Source organism: Falco rusticolus, chromosome 1, assembly GCF_015220075.1.
Source record: "Falco rusticolus isolate bFalRus1 chromosome 1, bFalRus1.pri, whole genome shotgun sequence".
NCBI classification, from domain to species: domain Eukaryota; kingdom Metazoa; phylum Chordata; class Aves; order Falconiformes; family Falconidae; genus Falco; species Falco rusticolus.
In genome coordinates, this window is record NC_051187.1 from 119,535,536 (window position 1) to 119,560,625 (window position 25,090).

At 38.8% G+C, this 25,090-nt stretch overlaps 1 protein-coding gene across 12 annotated transcripts in view; it reads right to left on the reverse strand.

Annotated features, from left to right (window-relative positions):
• Positions 1 to 246: 246 nt before the first annotated feature.
• Positions 247 to 25,090, reverse strand: part of LARP1B (La ribonucleoprotein 1B) — a 32,331-nt gene continuing 7,487 nt past the window's right edge. For 3 of the 12 annotated variants that reach the window (XM_037397994.1, XM_037398004.1, XM_037398014.1), the window contains exons 2-19: positions 24,322 to 24,383; positions 23,179 to 23,238; positions 19,982 to 20,150; positions 18,428 to 18,571; positions 15,915 to 16,058; positions 15,534 to 15,702; positions 11,561 to 11,705; positions 11,182 to 11,356; positions 10,163 to 10,335; positions 9,305 to 9,679; positions 7,452 to 7,575; positions 6,375 to 6,586; positions 5,889 to 5,995; positions 5,189 to 5,349; positions 4,730 to 4,874; positions 3,389 to 3,498; positions 3,039 to 3,166; positions 2,014 to 2,247 (exon numbers count right to left, since the gene is read on the reverse strand). In XM_037397994.1, the coding sequence (XP_037253891.1) occupies positions 2,014 to 2,247; positions 3,039 to 3,166; positions 3,389 to 3,498; positions 4,730 to 4,874; positions 5,189 to 5,349; positions 5,889 to 5,995; positions 6,375 to 6,586; positions 7,452 to 7,575; positions 9,305 to 9,679; positions 10,163 to 10,335; positions 11,182 to 11,356; positions 11,561 to 11,705; positions 15,534 to 15,702; positions 15,915 to 16,058; positions 18,428 to 18,571; positions 19,982 to 20,150; positions 23,179 to 23,238; positions 24,322 to 24,383 (2,837 nt within the window). The other 9 variants (XM_037397978.1, XM_037397968.1, XM_037397984.1 and 6 more) reach the window with 9 other exon arrangements.

Consider the following 25,090-nt stretch of genomic DNA (forward strand, 5'->3'; position numbering starts at 1 on the left):
TGCTCCCAGCTGTATTTTTCTTTGATAAGTACCTAGTTATATGAAAAAAATACATCAGTACTGAAGTTGAAGAAAGCTGGTTCACATTCCAAGAACTACTACAGTGTTTGAACAGGCAGGGTTTTCCCCGCTACCTTGGTGCACCAGAGGCAGCAGAAATTTCTATGCAAGTCTACAGCTTTAACAATCTTTTCAAAGTTGTTTTTCTTCACACATTGTAGGGGAAAAAGTTGACATACAACAGTGTTAGGATTTGGGGTTTTTTTGTTTTTATGAAATTTCTCAAGATATCACAAAATTACACACACTGTAAGCTTAATCTGCACATTTTCCAATGAAAAACTGAAAGGAAATACCTTAAATTTATTACTTGTATATACAATTTCAATCCAAATTTACATTCGTATCATTTTCTTGGATAGCAAAAGGCATGGATCAAACACAGGATTGAGATGTGCCACTTCAGCATAGTTACAGGATATTACTTAAAATATTGGTATGAGTAAATTGAAATTAATTTAGAACAGGCCGTTTAAAAGGCTCCATTTTGTATTGAAATGGTATTAACTGTTGGGAAGGTCACTGCAAACATACACTACTTTACAATGCAAACGTTCATCATTTGTTTCATTGAGATTCACAAGACAATGACTGAAAAATGAATGGACTTACACCCTCTGAGATCTGGTAGGAGTTTAAAACCCTGGATGTGGCTGTGCAGTCAGTTCAGACACCTTCACGGATTAAGGCATTTGTGCTAGACGTAGCTTTTTAACTTTAAAAGTGAAGTCTTTTCTGCAGTTAATGTTTAACAAAAACCTGAAATTCTTCTTACCTGCTCTAGGAAACAAGAAGTTACTCATTTGAGTCTTCAAAAACCAAGTAGTGAAGTTAAGAAGAAATTACAGGATATTAACATCCCCATCTTTCAGCTACAGCAATGGATTTGTATTTGAGTAACTTACACTCGGTGAAATCGTGTTTAGACCTGTTTGAAATTATTTATGCTTAGCTAGCACAATTTAAACAGAACTTCATTCAGATATTGTAAAATAAAGCAAAAAATAAGATTTACAAGGAATACTTTGTTTCCCCTCCAAACTCTTTTTTATTACTTGAAATATGGAGGAAAAAGACCAAACACATTTGGAAAAATTATGCCTCTCCTGTTAGAGCAATTAATAATCATGCTAATTCAAATGAAGATACCTCTCAAGCCAAGAATAATTTGAATAGTTTGCTATTTTAACAACCTGCACAAACTGTAGATACTATATGTTAATTTAAGACCCTATGAAGCCAACAGATCCATCTTCCCCTGTACACTTCTGTTGCTTGACTTACTAAGAACCAGTACTGAAGGAAATACCTGCAAAACTATCCCAGTTATGTCCACTCAAACTCCATACTTAATAAAATACTATGGAGACCCTGAAAAAAACCAGAAACTATGTCTTTAAATAGAATCCAGAAATGCAGTTTCATGTATAGCTGCACATTCTCAAGCGTGCTTTTGCACAAAAGCGTACTTTTTAATAGTTAGATTCAAGAGCAAACCAATCAAATAGATCTTTCCTTTACATTTAAAATTCTACATACAATGTAATCTTTTTTGCTTTGGTAAAATACAAAAAACGGGAAACTCTGGGTAAAGAAAGCACAGTAAATATCATGGGTATATCATACCTTTTTTAAGAAATATGAGCTGAAATGTAAGGCATCCCCGAAGTATTTTTTGCATATGCAAGGAATGCAGTTCTTTGTAAACAAAAGCTTGAGGAAAGCAATACTGAAGCCAAAGAATCTTCCCTAGGATCCTTCCAATGATCCCAAAACCAAGAGCAACTCTCCTAGGGTAAGTGTTATGGAACTAAATCCTGTGAAAAAGAGAATCCAATCCTTTGTCTTACCCATACATTTTTAATCATGTATTAGATCGGCTTGCCTTGAAGATCTCCCAATTAAGAGAATGATGTAAAAGTTGATTCTCAAGGGCGTCAGCTCATCTTAAGTCTATTTTTCTGGTACATCATTTCCTATAGATTTTGCGGCAGCACTGTTATGACCTACGGATGCTTGCACAGTGTTCCCACTGGTAAGGTTGCCCAGTGCCTGGGACTGACAGGCAGCTGTGGGTTTAGCGGCAAGAAGTGCTTTAGATGAATTAGACTGATGTCTGCGATGACCTGAATCTTCACCTGCAGCAGCAACCGGTCTCTTTCTGCCAGATTCTTCACTAATAGGAGGCTGAAAATAAACACGAGCAACCTGTTAGATGTTTTTCTGTAAGGCCGGGTATTTGCCCTTTCATACACTTAACAGATCAAAAAAAGACAGAGCGTTCCATAACTCAGCTTAGTTATTCACAACTCATTGGTAATGTTCTACAGCTCTCCTGGCCATTTAGCTAGAAGCGCAAGTGCATGACATATTAAGGACTTTAAACAGTCTTACATTATTTAATTGTCACTGCCCAAATGTTTGCCACAACTCCTAGGAAATGGAGGATTACCGGGGCCGATGGTAGCGCAGTGCCCCGTAAGCCAGGTACGAAAGGCAGGGCAGCACTACACTCCGGAACCGTACTCTAAGAATTCGGCATTCTGCAGGGAGGCTGCACTGAATTTGGCACTTACATTCTCAGCAAGGACAATGCCTGTCACAGTTCATCAAGGATTGCCATTCATTAATTTGCCAAATTCCTGAACGGTATAGAAATCATCAGTCTTACCAAATGACAAGCTTTTTTTTTTTTTTTTTTTTTTCTCCTATTTCTTTCACTACACAATGAAAATGGATCAACGCTTTCTACGTTTTAGCCACCTCAGCACCATACTTTGGTTTAAAAAGAAAATAATAACAAATGGCTAGAACACAACTGCCTTTTTCATTCAAATTTTTGTAATCATGCTTTTTCTAGTGATTGACAGGATTCGTAAAGCTGCCTTTTTGTGAACTGAAGTAACTGTTCTCAGTTTACCTTGCAGTAAAAATATTCATACACCAAATATTTATTTGAAATAGGTACTGAAACTTACATCTACTCTGAAGTCCTCCAGCCTCTTAAATTTACTAAGGTACTCTTGCAGTTTGGCGTCAATGGCTGGAGTCTTGTGCTGAGAGTATTTTAGATAAGCCCAAAATTTTTCCAGTCCATAGAGCTGACCTGATAATGGAAAAACACAATTTTACCAATTTACAGAGGTCAGATGTAATTAAAAAAAACCTTAATTATTCACTGGTAACTGTATGTTTAAGAGAACTGAAGATAAGAGGAACACAAACAGAAATGGCTCTTGGGTTCATTAACAAGTTAGGGCCAAGGAACGGGGATTATCTCCAACTAAAGTTACCCCAGTGTGAGCCGTGACCGGCCTATGATAATTACCAGCTTCGTAGTCTTTCTTCGTTTCTTCTTGGAAATCCTTGAATATTTCTTGCCTGAATTTCTTTTCTAGGCCATAGCTGTAAAACCTAAACAAGCATTCCAATCCATACCTGTAACAGAACAAAGAGGTACAAATACCTTACACATATGCTGCTCATCCCTCAGAGGGAGGCAAGTTTCCAGTCTCTCCTTGCATTTAAGTAGACGGCACAGTCTCATTTTACCCTTCTCCTAAAAAAAACGCTTCCTTTTCGCATCAGTTTTTATCACCCCATTGTTCTGAAACATCTTCACGAATAACCAAAACTGACTTAGGAAAATCAGGTCCGTCCCATGGTTTCAATTTAGGATCTACGGACACTATACACACATACAAAATGAAGACAAATGCTTTCATGTTTTCAGTATGTGTGGGCACACAAACATTTTTAACACAAGACCAATCATAGTGGGTCGGCCCAGGAGTCAGCCTAACCCGCCACCAGCGCAAAACCTGCCGTGTAAGGCAGGACTGTGTTCCTGCAGCTCCCACCCACCCCAGTGGCAGGGTTTCTGGCTCGGCACTCAGTGATGCTTCGGCATTACTCTGGCTTTGGCTGCCTCGGGTCTCCAGATAGCGCAGACCTCCTCCCGTTCTTGCCTGCTGCCACCTTAGCGCCCTTAAAAGCCTTCTGAAGTTTCTCCTAGTAAACGTATCCTTGGATAATCACAGAGCATCAAGTAATCCAGAGCAGAGAGACAAGGCGTTATTAAAGCCACTTCACCCCCCAGGGAATATCACTCTGCAGCCTCAAGTGACATATCCAAACTTCAGGATTCTGTAAGCCGGTAGGTACATCCTCGCTTGGCACTCAGAACGCTGGGCTACCTCGTCTTTTCAGCTAAGGGAAACAGAGGTGGGAGGAACTGGGTGGAAGGAAGGGAATAACATCAGAGAGCTAAAGGGGCAGCGGTAATTTCCTTTGTGGTCATTTCTCTGGTATTTTTATAAGGCCAGAAGCAGTCGCACCAAAGTTCAATGAGGTTAAGAACGTCTTCACCTATGGAAGGAAGAATCTTAGGAGTGTAAATAAGTACAGAGCTGACTTGTCACAGTCAACAAGTTACAGGGTTTTGTAGAATTCAAGACCGATGACAAGTCAGGAAATGCTGCACATTTAGCTATTATCTGCAAAGCACAAATATAAACAAACAGATTTTTGCTATTAAAATAACTTACACAGGCTGCTATTTTAAAGATTTCCAAAGACTCAAAACCAATACTAGAAATGTTCACTTCAGATATACGCAAACTGCACAGGTACGACCTCAACAGCTCAACTTCCAGGAAAAAGTGAATACCTGTAGTGTTCTCTTGCATCATCTAAAGCAAGTTGTTTGAATTCTTCATACATTTTCTTGTTAAAGTGATCTCTCAAAAAAAAGGACCAGAAACGAAACAACGTGTTCATTTCTTGGGACTGGCCAATTCCCAACCGTTTCCTCTCTGGAAGAAAAAAGAAAGGAGTAAAAAAAGAGAAAGTTATTTTCAATTTTTCAGCAACATATTTTCAAGTGCTTTTCCATTAGTAATACACACACAAGAGCTTACAGTAACTGAAGTTTAAATGCGAGGGTAATTTTTTTGTCAGGGAAAATAAAGTTAAATGGAAAGCAGAGTTCATAAAAGAGAAACAAAATACATCTTGCTTTCCTTTTCCAAGAAAAAATTAGGATGAGGAACAGTGTGGAGAAAACTGGTATCAGATGACGCCTTGAAAATTTTAGGTAGAATTTCAGGAAGTACATTTAGTGGCTTACCCATCAGACACCTTCGACGATATTTGTGGTACACCTGTTGAGTAAAGCCATTTTCCTTTAACAGTTCATGAGAAGGATGCTGAAATTTTGGAAGAGAATTTGGGGTACACCCGTAACCTCCCGCTAATGGAGCTCCTTCTGAAGGCGAAGCGCTGGAACTGCTGAAGAAAAAAAGAAAAAAAAAAAAAAAAAGCAAATGCACTTCTGTCCTGTAAAGAGTGCTTTTCTATAGAATCAGTTTTCAACCATTCTGATCTATGCAAGAGCTGTCAGAATAGCGCAGTCACCGCAGGACCGCCACTACAATGCATGCCTGGGGTCCCAGTCACCCGCTTTTGAAATCAGATTCTGAGCTAATATGTCAAAAACCAGACAGTTTTGAATGACAATAATTAAACATTACATTACTGCCTGATTTTAAATGACCGCCTAACAGCAAAATCACTGAAGTGAATGTCAGTACTTCAAGTAATATTACTGCTACAGTATCATGGCTCAACAACGTTGTGGAACCTAGTCAGCCTGGCTAGCTTACTCCCCAGTAACCTCGCATTCTATCGTTTTGTCTTTCTTGATCGCTCTGCTCTTCCCTCCAATGTGTTTATAAATTGTATTTTATCACAGACTGTTTCTCCATTAGCAGTGAGAACTAATGATACTGCAAATAAATATTCTACAACTGAAAAAAAATAAAAATTACCTCACAGAGGAAGTTCTCGGCCTGTGGTCTCTGGAATCCATCACCCAACCCACATGGCATTCTAAGGGAGGATTTGTACTGTGTCGTGTTTTTCTTTTTCTTGGAGTCTAAGAAAGCAAATGAAGTATTTATTTCCCTATTTTCATTTCACTCATTCTCTCCCTATTAAGACAAAGTTCTAAAAATTTTATATTCTATCTAACACATTATAGTCACAACACTCTGGTTACATAACCTAAAGATTAGTCTTATGTAACAAATTCAAAGTCTTTGACATGACACTTTTTCAGCAAGGTCTTTTAAGAAATGTTACAGAGAAAACTAGGAAATCATTTTGTAACAATATGGTAAATATTTTGAAGATAAGCCATAAAAATGTACAAGTGTTTATTTTTTTTTTTTTCTTTTTATTCCTGGTAAGTCGTATGCACAGGCATGAGTTTTACAGACTTTTTCTCGTTTTAGAAAAAGTATGTTTCCATTTACCTTCACATCAATGGATCGTGCTTCTTTAACAACAGGGTAGAACCTGGGTGTTTTGTTGGGGTCCTGTAGCCTTGGGGTGCGAGGTGTTCGCGGGGTGAAGCCAGGTTGAATGCAGGGGGAATCTGGCACTGCTGTTGGCAGTGATCGAGCTATTGCTGCCGTCGGAGGGACTTCAACACTTAACAAATTACAAGGCAGCTCCTCTGCCAAATCTGTAGGCAGGAAGGACAAAACACTCATTTTCAAAACAGACTTCGGATTTCAAAGCTTAAGCTCCCTTAGTATCTTAAAGGCCTGTTTCATTTCAAATGAACCACATCATCCCCAAAGGATAATCAAATTAAAAAGAGCACTCTGTGCAGAAGCAGCACAAACCGCTCAAAACTAGGAAATAAAGTTTCAAGCATGTCTTTGCTAGAAAATTTAAACCCACTTCTTCACTGCTTGTTCTTTGGTACTTACACTAGGGAAGTAATGGAAAATAAACACTGGTGAAAGCATAACCACATTCTTGCTTTTTGGTGAGGCCGTGGGTTTAGTAAGGTGGTTTTCTTCAACTGCTTTAAAGACACTATTAGCATGTATCCGAGTAAATGTTAATACTACTACTGCATCAGAAATACTCAAAAGATAAGATTTGGACATAGTGACTGCTCAGTAAGGTTATGATACAAATAGAAAATTCTTCTAGTTTCAATTCCTTCTATCCCCATTTCCCGTAAAAATACTGGTTTCTAGAAAATATGTTTCGCAACATCACTAGCTATTACTTTACACACTGTGAATGTCAAACTACACAAAAAGCACCTGGTGTTGGTACATGGTGACAACAAAATAGAACACTGCCTTTTGATGCTCATACACATCCTGCAAAGTAGTAGTACCAGCTTGTTCTAACTCAATGGAAACCATGCTACTAACAAACAGTTGACAATTTGAAAAATGAGCAAAGAGCAATCCCCTCGGATTGCTGACTGAACCAAAATTGAAATATTACACAGGCAGAAAGAGTTAAAACACCTATGGAATTGCTCTTTATTACAGAGATTCGGAAAAAAAATAATACTTATTACTTACCTTTCCGTAACCCTGAAGGTCCTGGAGGAACTTCTTGGGTTGGATCAGCAACTGGTTCTGGTGCAAGACTATCAAATTCCTCTTTACTAATGAGGCTTAGCTTCTTAAAGTTCTCAATCTCTTGCTGAATTAGAGAAAGCAAATTGTAAATGCAAAGCACAATAATTAATATCATCCGGAGAAACAGGTGAAATTCATAGAAGAGAAAATAAGCAAGCCAGAACTGACACAGCTACCCACACACAGCCAGTACAGATTTCTTTTCAGGAAAATGGAAGAAGTCTCTAGCACACGTTGTAAAAAAAGCTGCCACGGACACTGTATATAAGCTCACACTGCACTAGCTAAAACAAAGTTACGCCGGTAAATGGGCAAATGGAGACAGTAAGGCCACCTACATGCGAATTTTCACAGACAAATAAGAAATAAAAACAACTGAGACCCTGGCCCCTTGCCAAACCCCAAACCATCCCTCTTCTGCAGTAAGTGTGCCAAGGAAGGCCCTAGCAATTTAGGGGAGCAAAAAAGACCCTCCTCCCTTTCTCAGGCAACATCTTAAGAAAAGCCAGCATTTGTAAATAAAATGTTCAGCTTGTTTTTTTTTTTTTTTTTAATGTTTTCATTGGTAGCTTAAACCGCAAAAGCACAGGATTTTCCAGGATGTGTGGCAACAAGTCAAATCACTTTTGCCCCTGCTCAGCTGAAGGTGGGGCGGGACATCTCTGTGCGTGCATGCTGTGCGTGAAAAATCTTGTTTAAATCAATGTTAAGAACAAAACAACAAAAAAGTAGTTTTCCCTGGCTGTGTGCTATTTCTCACTGTCCTCTTCTAGTGTGCTGGTTTTCTTGGTCCATTTCCTTTATAATAAAAACTCCATGTTCTGAATTGTACCCTTACTTTCCTGCTCTTATTCTCAACATTCGTTTTTATCTGTCAGCTCTTTTTTGTACCCACATGCCCCATTTGTCCTTTAAGCTGCTTCCCCCAAACCACCTTTACCCTTGTGCACAGATAAAGCTCCTTCTCCTCACCACTTACTGTTTAGGTAACTTTGTATTTCTGTACACTTAATATCTGCTAGTGACACAGTGAGATCGTTGACACACGTGCCACTCACTGGGCTCACTTGCACAAAAAAATAAACCAAGAGTGATACGTGACAGGACTGCAGTATGCCACGTTGACCTCTGCCTTTGCAGTGCTGGAGTTCAACTCATCTAATTTTACAGCTGCTCAGTATATTTAAAAAAATAATAAATAATATTTTTTTAAAATATCAAAGCTGACCATCTCCTTGTAAAGGTTTGAAAGCCTCAAAGACGGGCCCACGCACAGGCTAGGAAATAGAAGTGTTTCTCCAATGAAATGTAAGGTGTACAATCCAAAGTTTCATTTGCTGACAGAGCTAACATTGTAACAAGCTACAAGGCAAACAGAACCTTAACGTAAAACTACTTCAAAATGACTGTATTACCGTCCTCTCATCTTATCTCAAGAATGTGACCACTTCCTCTCCGGTAGGGGTTTGCAAATGTTATGAAACAAACTATTCATAGAACAAGAAAACACTGGAAAAGTTGAAATTTCTCCAAAATGTTAAGAGATAGTTCTAAAAATATTCATTCAATGTTTTTGGTCAAATCTGTGACAAGAAAAACTTGCCGATTTTGCTTTCAACTTGTTTACAATATTATCAAAATAAAGAGAGTTCAAGAGACCTGTAAACTGAACTACTATCACTTTTCTTTCAAAAAAAAACCCAGCATTTTACAATTACACAGCAGATGGCTGAAATCCATTTTAGAACTGTTTGGACGGGCATAGTCTTCAGGTAAAAATTTAAGAAAGTTACCTTCAACATAGTGTCATTCTCACTCTGCTCCATCCACAAATCCTGTTCATAATAGTATAAGCCATCATTAATAACTTTAGCAAGTTCTGATGTTATTTTTGCACGGCATACATGGTTGCCAGAACGATCTCCACCAAGATGTCTTCTCATATATGGTGGTGTCTGTGTTACGATCAAAATCTTGTTTACATCCTGATCATCAATTTCATAATCAGAATCGCTGTCTGACCAATCAGTAAATTTATTCTTCCGACCTTGAATTTGTTCCATCTCTTCATCAAACATAAAATCAAGTTCTTCCTGTTCTTGCTCCTCTGGAGGTGGGGGTGGCTGTTGTTGATCTGATGTTTGATCAGACACAGGAACGCCGCTCTCCTAAGTTGGAAAAGGTGATGCGTTTTACATTTGAATTGGACAGACATTATCCAAATGGGAGACAAACAGAACATGATAGAACATTTTCAATAAACAAACATAGGGGAAACTGGAAACAATATAGCCATTTTCAGATGCTTATTAAGTAAATTACTGTACTAAATAATTCTGCCATAAGCTTTTAGAACAATTACCGATGCACATAATACATTTTTTCAATAATCAACAGGTACAACTGCCCCTCAGCAGAAAAAAAAAAAAACCCCACACCACAGTATTTCATTTTAGTGAGCTTTAGATCAGAATTTCAAATGCACTCAGTTATTCTAGGTCCGACACAGTGAGAAGTATGCACACTAACTGTACTGCATTATCACGCATCACACGTTACGATGTGAAAAATCTTCTTTTACGGTATAATCTATAAGTTGCCAGGTTTTGCATTTGTTTATTTAAAACCAACTTAAAGGTTTTTGATTTTACCTTTAGTTTGACTGTGGATGCACGGTGCCTCTTCTTCACTTCTATCCAAGGTTCAGAGTCCAAATCAGGCAAACTTGTAGACAATCCTTTAGACATCGTCTGAAAATTACTCGTTTCGGTGTTTTCCTTTGGACTCAGCGGGCTTCCCAGTCTTGGAGAACTTGGTGCAGACTCTAGCAGTGGAAAACAGTTCAGTTTCTACTCTGGATTGCTTTATTTTTGTTTAGTTTCATTTTGTTAAGGGGTTTTTTTTGTTGTTTGGGGTGGTTTTTTCAGTTGTTTCACTAGTCTCTTTTAACCATAGCGACTATTTTTCTACTTCTCTGATGAAATGTAACACTGATCAGCAGAATTTCTTTTCATTTTTAGGAGATGGCTTTTCGCAGTTCACTCAACATTTTAGGGAAATATCAATTCTTGCAACTTATTTATGTGTAAAGTTTCTAACAGTCTGAGATAAGTTACGTGTTAGTCAGAAAACAAGAGCAGCATCATTGGGGACAGGTTTTCTCCACGCCATCCTCTAGCTCTACGGATGGGTGCCTAACTCAGTCTTCATTCTTGCCATCTAATTCCAGCCAACATTTTAGTAAAAGATTTCCCTGCCGAGGGCTGCCAGCAAACAAAGCCATCTCCCTATTAATAATGCGAATGAAATCCCCATCCAAAACCAGGATGCATCAAAAAAAGAGTTAACATGCAGCTGCTACCCCAATGAAGCAGATTTTACCACTAACTTAAGATTACCATTACTGCTTCTACTACTACTACACAACTGTAGTCCATCATACTATATTCCGGAGAACGGTCACAGCAGCAGCATGTAAGACACATTTTTATCTCCTTCACATCAGCCATGCCAGCCATGTGACTTGGCAACTGCAAGGCTGACAGAAACGTATCAGCTGAATAAACCATTACCAAATGTACCACTTCTATTATGAAATCAGTATCAAAAGGCAAATTTCCTAAGCTAGATCGACAGTCCTGAACTCGTTTCTATAAAATAAATCCTTTACCAGTATGTGAGCCAAAAATTTGGCCTGGTATGAATTCTGGACAATTGATGAGCTGGGAAAAGTCAGTCGGTGGCAGGCTGCACGGAGGAGGACCTGGAATCGGCCACTTTTCTGGATCAACCCTTTTTCTTAGCCTCTGATCCACAATTTCAACTTCTGTACTGTCCCTTAGGGCCTGCGTGACAAGCATATTATAACTTTAGAAACTTTACATATCTAGCACCACCTAAAAAAGAAAAAAACACTCCCAAACTTTGCCATTTATAGTCTCCTTACAAAATCCTTGTCAATGCAAACAGGAATTCATAGCACCGACTTTAAATGGCAGTACAAAATTAACCAAACAACTTTCTACATACATACTCCTGAATTATTTTACCTCCAAAATGAGGGCAGCATTTGTAGTCAGAGCTTGCATCCGACGGAAGCTTGCAATCAATGAAACAGGCAGAAATCCTTGTTGGTCCATCTTTCTCCTCAGAAAGAAGTCTCTTTCCAAATTTTCTGTGCTGAAATAATACTCACTGCAGAAAAGAAACATACAAATATGAGCCTGTCATAGGTTAAAGAAAAATCCCAAAATAGCAACTTAAGAGATTCCTTGTTAGAAGTCTTCCATTAAAAACAGACCACACTTTGCCATCATCAACAAAATCGTTCCTTCCACAGGTGTATCATTATAAACAAAACTTACAGAACAGCATGCATGCTCAACGTGTTAAGAAAGAGTTATGATCCAGTACAGTACATAGAGGGTATAAATCAAAGCCTTGTTAACATTTGCATACATGAACTGCATAAGGAAAAAAACTGTGCTCAATTTTTCTTTCACCCACCCCCCTTCCTTATTACTTACATGAACAGAAGGAAACAACATTTTCTTAGCCTCCATATAGATGAAGGACAACTACTGCTTACAGTCAGAGCATAAGTTATTTCCCACACAGCAGTATCAGTGCGCCTCCATTCTGAACTGTATCTTTTCTTTTCCCAGTTTCCAGTACATTAGAAGGTTTAAGTATCCTATCTGAGTGTTGAGGCACATATATGTACTCTGAATCATTACTTCAAGCATGCTTGTGGGAAGATGAGAAAACAAAAATAGTAATGTTGTATTTGTCGTGAAACTGTACCAAAAGGCACAACAGTTCATGGCGAAAGGTAAAGTCAAAAAGAAGAGATGATGTTAAGCGGATAAAGAGAAGAGGGACAAGGACCATTTTGAGAATCTGACAATACCACAGAACGAGAGAGACAAGGGACAAAGAAATAGCAGAAAGACAAATCTTCTTAAACAATGAAGCTGCTCTACAAAATGGTTAGGGTGTCAAGATGTTTTTACTCTAGTGAAGAGGAAAATAAGGAATTCAAATCATGACCTGTCACACAAAGCAAGCAAACAAGAAAACATGTTATGAAAAAGAATGGACAACCACCCCCCCCAAATCAATCATGACAACTAAAATCTAGGCCTTTCACAGAGTTTACACATCATACCATGATTTTGCATATTGCATCCAACGAACACTACTCCTCATCAGGTTCAAGAAAGTAGGCAGTGAAATATTTAATGGAGAGCAATTAAAATTCCGTAACACAAAAATAGAGATAGTGCAAAATAAAACAAGAGGGCATTAAAACGCTGAGGGGGAAAAAGCCCAACCACATGCAGATGTAAATAAAGTTAATTCTAATTTCAACTAAGTATAAAATGCTAAGTGTCTCCACTGAAGTTGGGATCAAGGCCAAAGTTACCAAGAGGAGAGGACTCTGATGCCATCACTGACCCAAGGAGAAGCTTGGTACCATTTCTCACTCTAATTTTTGGTAGCTAAAGAAATCCAACGTTAAAGCTTTCTATATGAAACACTCGGCTCCAGGACTGAATGAATATAAAAGTCTCAAAGTTGGACAATAAGACATATGACAAATGAAAACACTGCCATTAGATCGGAGCACACGGAGAAAAGAATAACTCTTTCGGAGAATTAGCTCTCACTCAGAGCTAAGTAAACTGACCAGTGAAGCAACTGCGCACAAAGAGAAAGTTTCTTTCAAGAATATCCTGTTTACTGTTCTGAACTGCTACATTTCTTCTCCCCTCCCAGTCTAGAAGATAAGCAAGCACAAAAGCCATATATCAAGTTTTTACTACTGTTACCTTTACAGTCATACAGTAAAGGTAAAATCTTGTAACGATTCATCTAGTTAAAAATTCCACAAGCAGAAATGGACAATGACTGAACTTGACTCAAACTGCCTCACTTGATGTCCATCACTCTAGAAAAAGGAATGTGAAAGACCATTAATGATAAATGAAAACAACGCACAAATTTGCTCCAAGTAGAGGGACAAACCTACACACACACATACACCCCCTTCCAGCTTTTCTTTTCATTTTCCTCAGTCCCTTCACTTGTTCTTGAATTGATGGAGACCTGGGTGCGTGTCTGGACTTGTATTTCTTTATTTTTTAAAGAAAGAGGACTTTTTAAATAGAATTCTACTGCATGTTGCAGACTGAGGAGTTGCTGAGCACTGAAACATTTCAGGCTGACAACTCCAGCCTGTAATTAAAAACATTAAAGATGTTTTTGTATCCAATACAAATATTACGCTCACTTGTACATCAAGCTGGTTCTTGGGACAAGCATGAACTGCTTGACAGCAGTGCATTTCTTACTGTAATTACGTATCCACTCAGCTGAACATAGTCTCTTAAGATTTTGCCCTCTTAAGCAGGTAAATTGTTTTAAAATTCATCAGCTGACTAGGATTCAAACACCAATCTCACTCCTCTAATATTAATCTTGGACTCCATAAGGAACGCTGAGACCTAACAGTTCTGTGTAGCTTTATTCTGTATCTACTTCCTTCTTTGGCATGGTTAATACTTTATAACTAAATTATCCCCATTTAGAAGCGAAAAATAAGTAACTGATGAACAAAGTCTGTTTCCAATAATTTTTAATGTGATAGAAAAAGTGAATAAAAAACACGTTGGGTTTTTGGGGGTTTGTTTTTGGGTTTTGTTTTTTATTGTTGTTGTTGTTGTTGTTGGTTTTTTAAGGAGCATAAAAATAGTGAAGTTATGCTCTAAACCTGCTCAAGAATCTCCCTCTCATGGAAAGCAAACTCCATAATCAAACTGCCTTAGAAGTTCACATCAGACAAGCAACCAACGGCTCTGGTTAGCCAGCCATGCCAAGTCTTCTACTGACACCTGCCAACCTCTCGTTGCTAAAACCAAATACAAATATAACCAGAAGTCAGATGCGACCAATGCTGTAACTGACATTTTTCTCAGCAGAGGGGGACATCATCATGTCCTACCTTAGAAGGTCTGGATTCTACACTGCATGCCCAGAAATCTGGCCAACAGTGGAGTGTCTGTGCTCCTCCCCCACTTGTCTGAGGACAGTGCAGGCCGATTATCCTGACATGGGGGTACATGTCCACTGTCAGGTCTCATAAGGGCCTGGCAGCAAGAGTAACAAAAAAGACTGCAATAGAAGTTTTGAAGTTGATAGCCACATGCCAGATACTTTCTGCCCTTAAAGAGGCTTTTTTCTTCCTTTTTGCGTCAACTGTAACAAAAGAAGCAAGAATAAAATAAGCAAGTTGCTTTATGGAATACAAGGGCAATCAAAAACCACCACAAAGGCATCGCAAACAAATGCCGTTGCAAGTACAGAAGATGAAATATCTGTCAGTGGTGGAAACTGTCTCTTTAAAATGAGCTAGTGGTTTCCAGGCCCTTTTTGACTTGTCTCCTGGTGATAATCAGTCTTCCAGATGGTTTCTCATTGCCTAATGGTGTACACGAGAAAGTAAACATTTCAGATTATTGAAAAATCAAGTACCATTGCAAAACTACTCTCTTTCAGTTAAATGTTTCAGGTGAAACACTCTGAAAACATAAAACTAACAAGACTTCTCAAAGTGAAATTGAGAGCAAATAAGGGAAACATCTAGCTACATCACCCAAGAAGAGCTTTATAGGCAAACAGACCAACAGTACTCAAAAAGCACAAGCTCAGAGACATCCAAATCTCAATTACATGACAACATAAAGAGGGCTATGTACCATAAATAAAGCAGGTATACGAGTTAGAGCCAGACTACAGCACAAGATGCAGAACAGGTTCCTTAAAAATCCTCCCCATCACTCAACTTTTTCCACCCCACTAGTGAATAAATTCAAACTGACACTGGTAACAGTCAAATCAAAAAGTTAAATTGAAATGCCTTAATCTCCATCTTTATATGGATAATAAGGATTAAACGCCATTTGAAATGAGTTATCTTAACCAGATCCCTAAAAATATGTTTACATTAAAGGATCCACTTACATTTGATGTTTTATATATTCTTTGAGAAGTGCTTCATCCACAGAATACATCTGCACTCCTGTTCCATCACCATAGTAATACATCACACTAGCATTAAGCTCAGGATGAAATACTTGGTCAGTTCCTTCACCATACAGTTCTTGATAACCAACTGAATATTCAAAGTTCACTTCAAAATAAAGGAGAACATAAAAGAAAGATGACAAAAATATTAAGCCCAGCACACAAGTATAGCACGCTGCTACTTTACTGTTGGTTTGCAGCATCTGATTTTAAAAAGACTCAGGCTACGTCTTCTGAGACAATTCCTACTTCACGTGCAAACAAAAACATTATAAAACAGTTTTAAAATTTTTGGTTAGCATCTACTTCTTTGCATACTTCTAGGGTTTCCTCTGCCTCGTCCTCTTCCTCTGCCTCTACCTCTTCCTCTGCCTCTGGAGAATCCTCGAACACTGCCACCCTCACTTCTCACGCTGCACACTTCGTCGTGATCGTCTCTCTTTTCTCTATCACGACGCCAATCTTTGAAAAGAGAAAAAAAAACCAGTACTCGCAATCATAATTAAGCATCACAGTGACACAAAGTCCCTTGTAACAAAGTTCTCAGCTTGCGCCCAGGCAGTCCACCGACTCAACCATGCTGGCCAAAGTTGAAGGTCAGATCTGAAGCTGCCGGAGTGGAACAGTAAGGTTTGCCCAGCCATGCCTGAGATGAGTGGGGCAGAAGCTGTTAGCAATAAAGAAGAGTAAATGGGCTTGACTGGCAGGCAACCTCAAATGCTTCTGAAGCCACTGGACGCTGTGGTGCCAGTTCAGGGATCACAATACCCAATCGGCTTGGGACAGGAAGGAACGATCATGCAATTCAACTTCCCTTCCAGGCGTAATAATACAGTCTCCTCCTGTGGACAACTCCCAGTACCTAGAGAGAGCCAGGAAGAGTCGCCAGCTCTCGACAATCCTTCTCGGTGTGGGATTTCCGCAGCCACGGCTCTCTGGAGCTTCCATTTTGGTCCTAGAGGCAGCCGTCTCTACAGCTCCCCTGACACTGCCCATTTAATGGCGATCATTTATTATTCTCTGCTGGTCGTGCCCCAAACCAAGCTTTTAAGTTAAGAACCCCTTTTTGATAACACACGCACATCTAAGACAACTCGGTAAGAATCTGTGTAAGGTTTTCATGTAAGTATGTGGTCTACACATAGCAGAAGAGAGCAAGAGAGAAGTAGAAGAAGAGAGAAAAGCAAACAGGTCCAAACCAGACCCCAGGGACCTTGGCTCCACTCACCACAAAACTTAAGGACAGGTGTAATTCTCCCTTTACTCATGAGAGAAAACGAAGCCCTCTCACACCATTTCTTTCTCTTTTCCTAACACTCTCAGAGACTTCCATCTTCAGGCACCCTTGCTTAAAGTTTCTTTAAGTTGTAATTGGATATCTTCCAGATGCCGGGGGACCTCTCTGTCAGAGGAATGCCTGGGGATACAGCACCTACTTGATCAAATTGAGAGCTGCTAGATTTAACAAAGGACTGACTAATGATATGATTTTTTTTTGTTCGTATTAGAAATCTTGGTTTACTAGCAACTGTTTTTAATGAACCCTACGACAATATACGTGTGCTCATACATTCGAGTTCCTGTATTTTACTTTTTGTCAAATAAGACCCTGAATTTATGAGTATCATAACCTGTGTGTATCATTGGGAATTTGGACCTTAGCCTTCACACTTGCCACCCTCAACCTTAAGAGGTCCTAAACGTGTAGGAGTTACTTCAACTGTTTCCCCAAATCAGTTTTATTTTTGCACTCTGAGAGTACATGTGGCTTCAGACACACGCTACAGTCCTACGTGAAACACCTTAATGGGCTAGTGCTGATTTAAACCCGAAACAAGCTTTTTATTTAAACAGCCAATACTCCTGAAGAGCAAAATATGTTTCATGGTCCCTCACACTTAATCTGGTCTTGAATCACTTACAGCTACAAGTTTCTGGTCATTTGACCACCCTGAGAAATAACTGCTGAAGAAAGTGGTAACACTAGTGAAAATTCTCCCCTTGCTCCTGTCCATCCCTCAGACATCCACATCAAACTTTGCACCCATGCTCCTAAAAGAACTTCATAAACAATTCCCATCTCCGTGGCAAATAAATAAACCAAAGAGTTACGCTCAGCCTAAGATTTCTGCCACCTGACAAGCTGTATTCAGGACACCGAGGACCAGAAGCAGTACAAGCTGTGGTGCAATTCTCCCTCTGTTGTTCTAGTACAACTTTTTGCATGGCCATCCTGAGAAACAGGTCAGGGAACCGAGGGAATTGGTCCAACTTAAAGGAGAAAACCAACATCAGTAGAATTGCCAAAGCAGAGTTCAAAGTGTAGGCCCACAAGCAATTGCTCTGGTAGCAACAAGCTGCGGGAATAGCAGTAGAGCAGGACAGAGCAGCCGCCTTATGAGACTCCAAACTTTCTGTATCGTAAAGCTGTGGCCCAAGACCCTGTAGGGAGCCATAAAGAGAAAAATATATGCTGCTCTGATTCAGAGCGCCAGCACACACCGTAAAGGTAGACTGTTTCCAAACTCAGTTACTCAGCAGAGCCAGTGATGGAGACATCACAACTCTGCTCAATTATTGAAAAGGTTAAAAAAAAAAAATAATTGGGCAGCAAGCATTCGAACGAAATTTTTCGATCTAAAATTTGTCAAGCTACAGTACAATTATTTATTTATTGCTGGTTATTGGCAAATATAAACACTAGGTTTTACTTAGTATAGGCAAAGTCATGTTCAACATAAACTGCCAATCAACAAAATAAATGCCTACTCATGTGGTATTATACTTTGTTTGCCACAAATAGAAAACCCCAGAGATTGAAAACTACTTACTTCTTGCCTCATTCCGTCTGTTGTTATGAGGTATTAACTTGTTTGTTTCCAGCAGAAATCTTGAGCTAGCTCGAGAGCCTGGTCTGTCTTGATTGTCTGACCTTACGTCGTCCAAGTGAAGCGGCACCCATTTCTGCTTGTTACCTTGAAAAGGTAATATATTACTCTTCATTTTAGTACTACTGGAGGTTTCAGCTCCTGAAAAGATTCTATAGCATTCTTCTTGTAGAACTAGTAACAGTCAGTTTCTAAGTTTAAAAACTGGGAGAGGCTTAACATTGAATTTGTAACCTATGACGAATAACTAAATAATGATAAATGCAGTAAACAGGAATTCCTCTGACAGGTAACCTTACCTAAGCTTTAAATATGAAATGAAGGTGAGCTGCTTCTACCAAGAATGTAAAGCTACCTAAGTGTTAAATATATACAATAAATTCATTACTATGTAGTTTCACAACTTGGATATGAAACTTAAAGGTAAAAAAATAATATATCAAGTTAACCACTAAAATGAAGATTTCAATCGCAAACCATAAATTTTCCTGAAAAATTTAGCTACAGTACTGTATTTTTACCTTGTGATATTCAGATTAAGTTCCCCTGCTGTGTATCAAAACTATAAAAACAAATAAGCTGTATTTTGCTGCAAGCTGGCTAAAATATTTAATAATAATATTTGCTGTCCTATACTTGATTGGTATTGCGGGCTTCATACCTTTGTAGCCAAGAAATATAAGGAAATACAAAAAATGTGTTATCCACACCAGGGGCGGGGCGGAGGTGGAAATAGATTGTACCTGTGGAATGCTTTGCTTTAGACTGAAAAAATTAAAAAGTAATAAAGGGTTTGTTTTTTAATATTATATATCTATATATATAGGATGATTAACAAATCTAAAATCAACTCAACAAAGGTCTCTAGGACCTGAACAAATAGCAGCAGGGAAGCAAGGGGGAAAAAAAAAAACAAAACAAACAGCTGATGGCAGCTATATCTTAAAACTCCCTCAGCTGTTTCTCCAGCCTACTCCAGTCTACTGACCAAATAATATACAGGTTTGCTTCCTAGCTTTAATGTTACAGATTGGATCAAAAGGAAATTAATAACCTGGTTTACTTTTCAAGTCATCGCTTCAAGGTATAAGCTAATAGTAAAACATGAAAATTAAAGTGTTAGTATATATAGTAACACACGTACACACATATATATATGTGAAGTTAAATTAACATAGTGCTATCTGCTTAGGGAAACAAAGATATGAGAGACAGTAATGGTTTGCACAGCCATGCTAAAGTTTTCCAGAAATTGTCAGAGCTTCATGGACCATTAATAGGACATTAGCTGCTTTTTCCTTGGAATTCCTATTGCACTGAACAGAACACTCCAAAACCGGAGAAAGGAAGCCTGTTTTAAGCTTCCTAGCAAAAAGCAATACATCCTGTTATCACCTAGAAAATGCAAAACATCAAGGTTTCATGAAGTCACTGAATGGAATTAATGTAACTGTATCAGAAGTGACTTATTGCATTATACACAGCGCCCAGGCTGACCTTTTTTCCTCTGGTTATTAGCTGGAGCTTCATCTTCGCTAGTATTATCTCCCGGACCATCTGGCTTTGCCTCTGGGTTGTCCTTGATTCCATTATTGCTTTTCTGATCAGATTTATCCTCCTTTTCTCTTCTATTTGTTGGCTTCTTACTGTGACTTACAGCCTTACACTGCAAGAGATAGTAGTAATTATTTCTAACAGCAGCTTATAGCAAAAGGTATAAGTTTCCTTTACCTATTAAAATTACTTTATTACTACCTGCTCTCAACCTCTTCAGTATGGTAAGTTTTAAAAACTGTGTTGTTTCGTAAAGTCTCACTTAAAATATTTCTATATTCTGCTAACTTGGTGAGAGTATAAAAAGAATTTTTAGACTAGAAGATTTTGAAGTTCCTTAACTGGCTATGTAGAATTGTGGAGCACACAACAGTCGTGTTCCAATGCCTCAGAACTGAAATTTATTTTACAGAAAAGAAAGAAATATTACTCACCAGTACCTAATGTTCAGGCTGATTATCTTTAAAAAGCTGCGCTTACAGAATATTGAATGTAAATCGGAAATTCCCATGATGCTGAACAATCTCAACAGCATGCCAAACACTGATGTAAACTGTAAGGAGCCCTAGGTCTTAACTCTGACAATTCTGTTCCACTAAATCAGAACACGAACCAAAGATCAGAGAATGTGGAGGTGTATGATTACAGATTTATTTTTTCCCCATATTAAAATACAGCATTTACTGGGAACTGCGTCCCTCTGAGTACTGCCAGCATCCTGCAGATCATCACTTCTTGGAAATCCCACAGAATGATAGGTTTCAAAGAAGGCAAAATGAACAGCATTTTAGCAAACAGTATAAAGTTTCATTTTTCCCTGGTATCAATACAGGCTGGGGGATGAAGGGACTGCGAGCAGCCCTGTGGAAAAGGACTTGGGGGTACTGGTGGATGAAAAGCTGGACATGAGCCAGCAACGTGCTCTCACAGCCCAGAAAACGAACCATATCCTTGGCTGCATCACAAGAAGCGTGACCAGCAGGTCGAGGGAGATTATTCTGCCCCTCTGTTCTGCTCTGGTGAGACCCCCCCATCCCAGAGCACCGCGTCCAGCTCCGGAGCCCTCAGCACAGGAGAGATGTGGGCCTGTTGGAGCAGGTCCATGGGATGGCCGCAGAAATGAACAGAGGGCTGGAGCACCTCTCCTATGAGGAACGGCTGAGAGAGCTGGGGTTGTTCAGCCTGGAGAAGAGAAGGCTCTGGGGAGACCCCATTGCAGCCTTTCAGTACCTAAAGGGGGCTTATAAGAAAGATGGGGAGAGACTTTTTAATAGGGCTTGTTGTGGTAGGACAAGGGGCAATGGTTTTGAACTAAAAGAGGAGAGACTCAGACTAGATATACGGAAGAAATTTTTCACGATGAGGGTGATGAAACACTGGCAGAGGTTGCCCAGAGAGGTGGCAGATGCCCCATGCCTGGGAACATATAAGGCCAGGTTGGACGGGGCTCTGAGCAACCTGATCTAGTTGAAGATGTCCCTGCTCACTGCAGGGGGGCTGGACTAGACTGCCTTTCACAGTCCCTTCCAACCCAAATAATTCTGTGATCGGATACAATATCTACCTGCAAAATTAAGCTTTACAGACATTTCTGCCAAACAGAAAGAGTACTCCTACGTTGTGGAGATAGCTTTGAGCCAGGAGTATGTACAGTAGATCCTGCAGTACCACGCCATAATTAATTTGAACGCAAAGCCTTCCCCTAGACAAATAATTGAGACTAAATACAAACTAAATGTTATGTACTTTAACAGACGTTACATGAATGTGTACTAAAATTCTCAGATATTTAATTCAGCAAAAGGTTAACTATTATCTACATAATACAAGTTAAACCATCTGGTAAAACAAAAAAAAATATTTTAAAAAATACTCTTAAAGCACACCGTTTCACACAGAAAATGTCAAATGTGTATATTCTTATGAAACACCACACATGCATCTCTCTCAGCCACTCTGACTAGTACTGTACAGACACCATTACTCATAGCAAAATTTGATAATAACCAAGTAGATGATAAAGATCTGAAGTACTAAAGAGAATGCAAAAGATATGGGTGCATATTTTCTTAAGTCACCTACACCTCGATGGGACATATGCCCACACCGAAGTATTCTACCTGGTATCTGAACAACTGAACGAGCATTACTTTATGGGCATATAATCAATTCAGGTTTTAAAGACTCTTCTAGCAATCTCCAGGATTTTCTTTGAGATCCTGTAGAACAAGATACTAGAGGAGGCAAATTCGACCTAGCAGCAAACGTAAAGTTGTGTCAAATCTACAGACATCTGTAATTTTCACCTGCAACGCTAAAAGCCTAGTTAGATACCTGAAAACGTTCTGCTGCCAACATAAATAACGAAGTTATGACAATCAGCTGGGGGAGAAGGGAACATGTTAGAAACTGAGCCCACAGGACAAATTATTCATTCCCAACTACTTTAAGATACTCTTTTTCAGCTTCCATTTGGGCACCTTCCATTATACAATGCACACTGTTGAACCCAAATCTTCTGGTTTCCCTCACCAAGAAAGCAGTAAAAGCATCGCAGGGTGCTGCAGAACTAGAGTGAAATGGCACCTCATAGCTTGCAATAATCTGTGCTCTAGTCTTGTTTTAAATAACACAAGATGCAAGATATATTACGCGCTTATGACTCAAGATAAAGTGAAAGGAAGATAATTTGACAGAACAGATGTTACTAAAGATCCAGCAAGGGGAATATCTATCAGGTCAAGGATAACTAAGTCATCCGAAGACAGCCTGCACAAAGCATTCTGAGCCACAAGGGAGGGCAGCAGGTTCACAACCCCAAAGGCCTCATCTGTGCACAAACCTCCCAACGAGTAGCAAAGGGAAAAACAAGTTTTAAAACAGCGGAGTAAACATTTTTTTACCTATAGGTCCATGGCACACCGCTAATGGAGTGTATGTATCTGGGCTTACAAAGGGTTCAAAAATTCCAGTACCAGCACAGACAGTTAAGCATAGACCAGTACCCTGAATTATTAACGGAATTTCTGCTGCAACCCTGTAACACCCAAAGCACATGCTGGGGGGAATGGTATTAAACAGAGAAGTCAATATGTTGGTTTTTTTAAAAAATAACACTGAAATTAACAATGGATACTTACTTCATTGTTTGCTATTTCACTTGGTGTTGGCCAGTTTGTGATATCACCAAAATCACCAGCCTGCAAAGACGACAAACAGTTTATACAACTTCCCAGATTTGATCCTTTTTAATATATAGAAGATGTCAGTCATGACTCAAGTGGCCAGACTACCCCTTTGAGCAGAGTTGTTAGGAACAGCAATTTTTTAAAAACTGAGAAATACAACAGTAAACAAACACACAACTTTTGAAAACAGAGTATGATCAACTGTAGAAACAACTATTCATTATAGTTACATCCAAATCCAGGTCCAACACACCTTAGCTTGTAATTAGTATAACTGTCTAAAGAATGCCTTCATGAAGAATATTTTAAGTGAGCACAGCCTAAAAGAAGACAGCAAGCAAGCAAGATTTTCTACATTCTATTATAAAACAAACTAAAAGGGCTTATGACATTTGAGCACACATAAAACAATTGTCAGATTAAATGTTGTCTTACAACCAGTCACCTATGTGATTTAAAGATATCTACTGCTTAAAAGTCTCAGCTTTTGGAAGACCTCTGAGCACAGGTATTATTCAACCTAAAGAACGGCGGCTGTACAAAATAGTAGAAAATTTTTCAGTGAAAGGATTCAGTGTCTCTTGCTGTCATAATGATAATTTTATGACAGCACATAAAACGCACACACCACATAATATGCAAGAAGGATTTCCAAAACCTATCTAGCATATCTTGTGCTCAAGTAATGTTCTTTCTTTGCAGAACCCTCACATCTTCATACAATCCCATTACTTGCTTGAACAGCAGTGGCTTTTCCTTATCCCTCATACATACACCACTTAAGCATCCCTCCTAATTTTAATTTCCCTTCCTTTTCCGCTTTCCTGCCTTCAAAATTAACCATTACCAAGGCAGGACATAACACTTCTGGTTGTAACTTAAAAATACCTTGCTATCTTTTTATTTCAGTAATATCAGCTGTTTATCATAGTGACAATTTACAGCCAGAAATTCTCCTTTGAAATTATTTCATTTTCCTAGCATATTATCAGCCAAGCTAAATGCCAGTTTAGATTAACAGGTTACATGTACTGGGACCTCAAACACAATCAGTCCAGTAACTCACTGCTAAATGTCCTTCTGGCAAATACAAACCTTGCTGCATTTCCTTGTCCTGGGTTTTGCTGCTTTTATAACTTTAGCAGAATTTTGTAGTTCTGAAAAGAGAGAAAAATATTTTCAGGTGAAGAATTAGACTGCACTTCATAAGAGTAAGGTACACTTTAACAACTCTGTTTAACTATCATACTACACCAAAGGTTTTTTGAGGCCTTGGTATTATAAGTCAACCAACATGTCCATAAACTAACTAATACTACAAGACATTGAAAAACCCATGTTCATAGTAAGTGTAAATAATCTTGAAAACCACATGTACAGGATACTGTATAATGCAGTATTTAAGCTATTACTCAGCATAAGGCCAAGACTATCTCAAAAACCCCTGGTATTTTAACCTAAGAAGCAGCAAAGAAAATGAGCCCCTGAAACACATTTTAGAAGTCACCCTATTAGAAACTATATTTTAAGACAGAATTATTTTCCGAAATCTGTCATTATGCAAGCATGAAAAAAAAAAAACCCAAACCCAGAAGCAATTACATATTCACAAATTCCTAGTAATTTCTTTTTATAAGCAGTTATTCAAATGCCAAATAAAATTCAGGCATATTGCTCATAATGAAGCCAAAGCAATGAAGAAAAAAAAAAGGGGGGGGGGGGAAGAGAAAATTACTATCACTACTACATTAAGACTAATAAATTTTAATGCCCAAATTCCACAATGGATATCTTAATGACAAATACAAGCATTTGCAACGAAGCTGACACTCAGACATTTTCAGAACCATCCTGAGTCAAGACC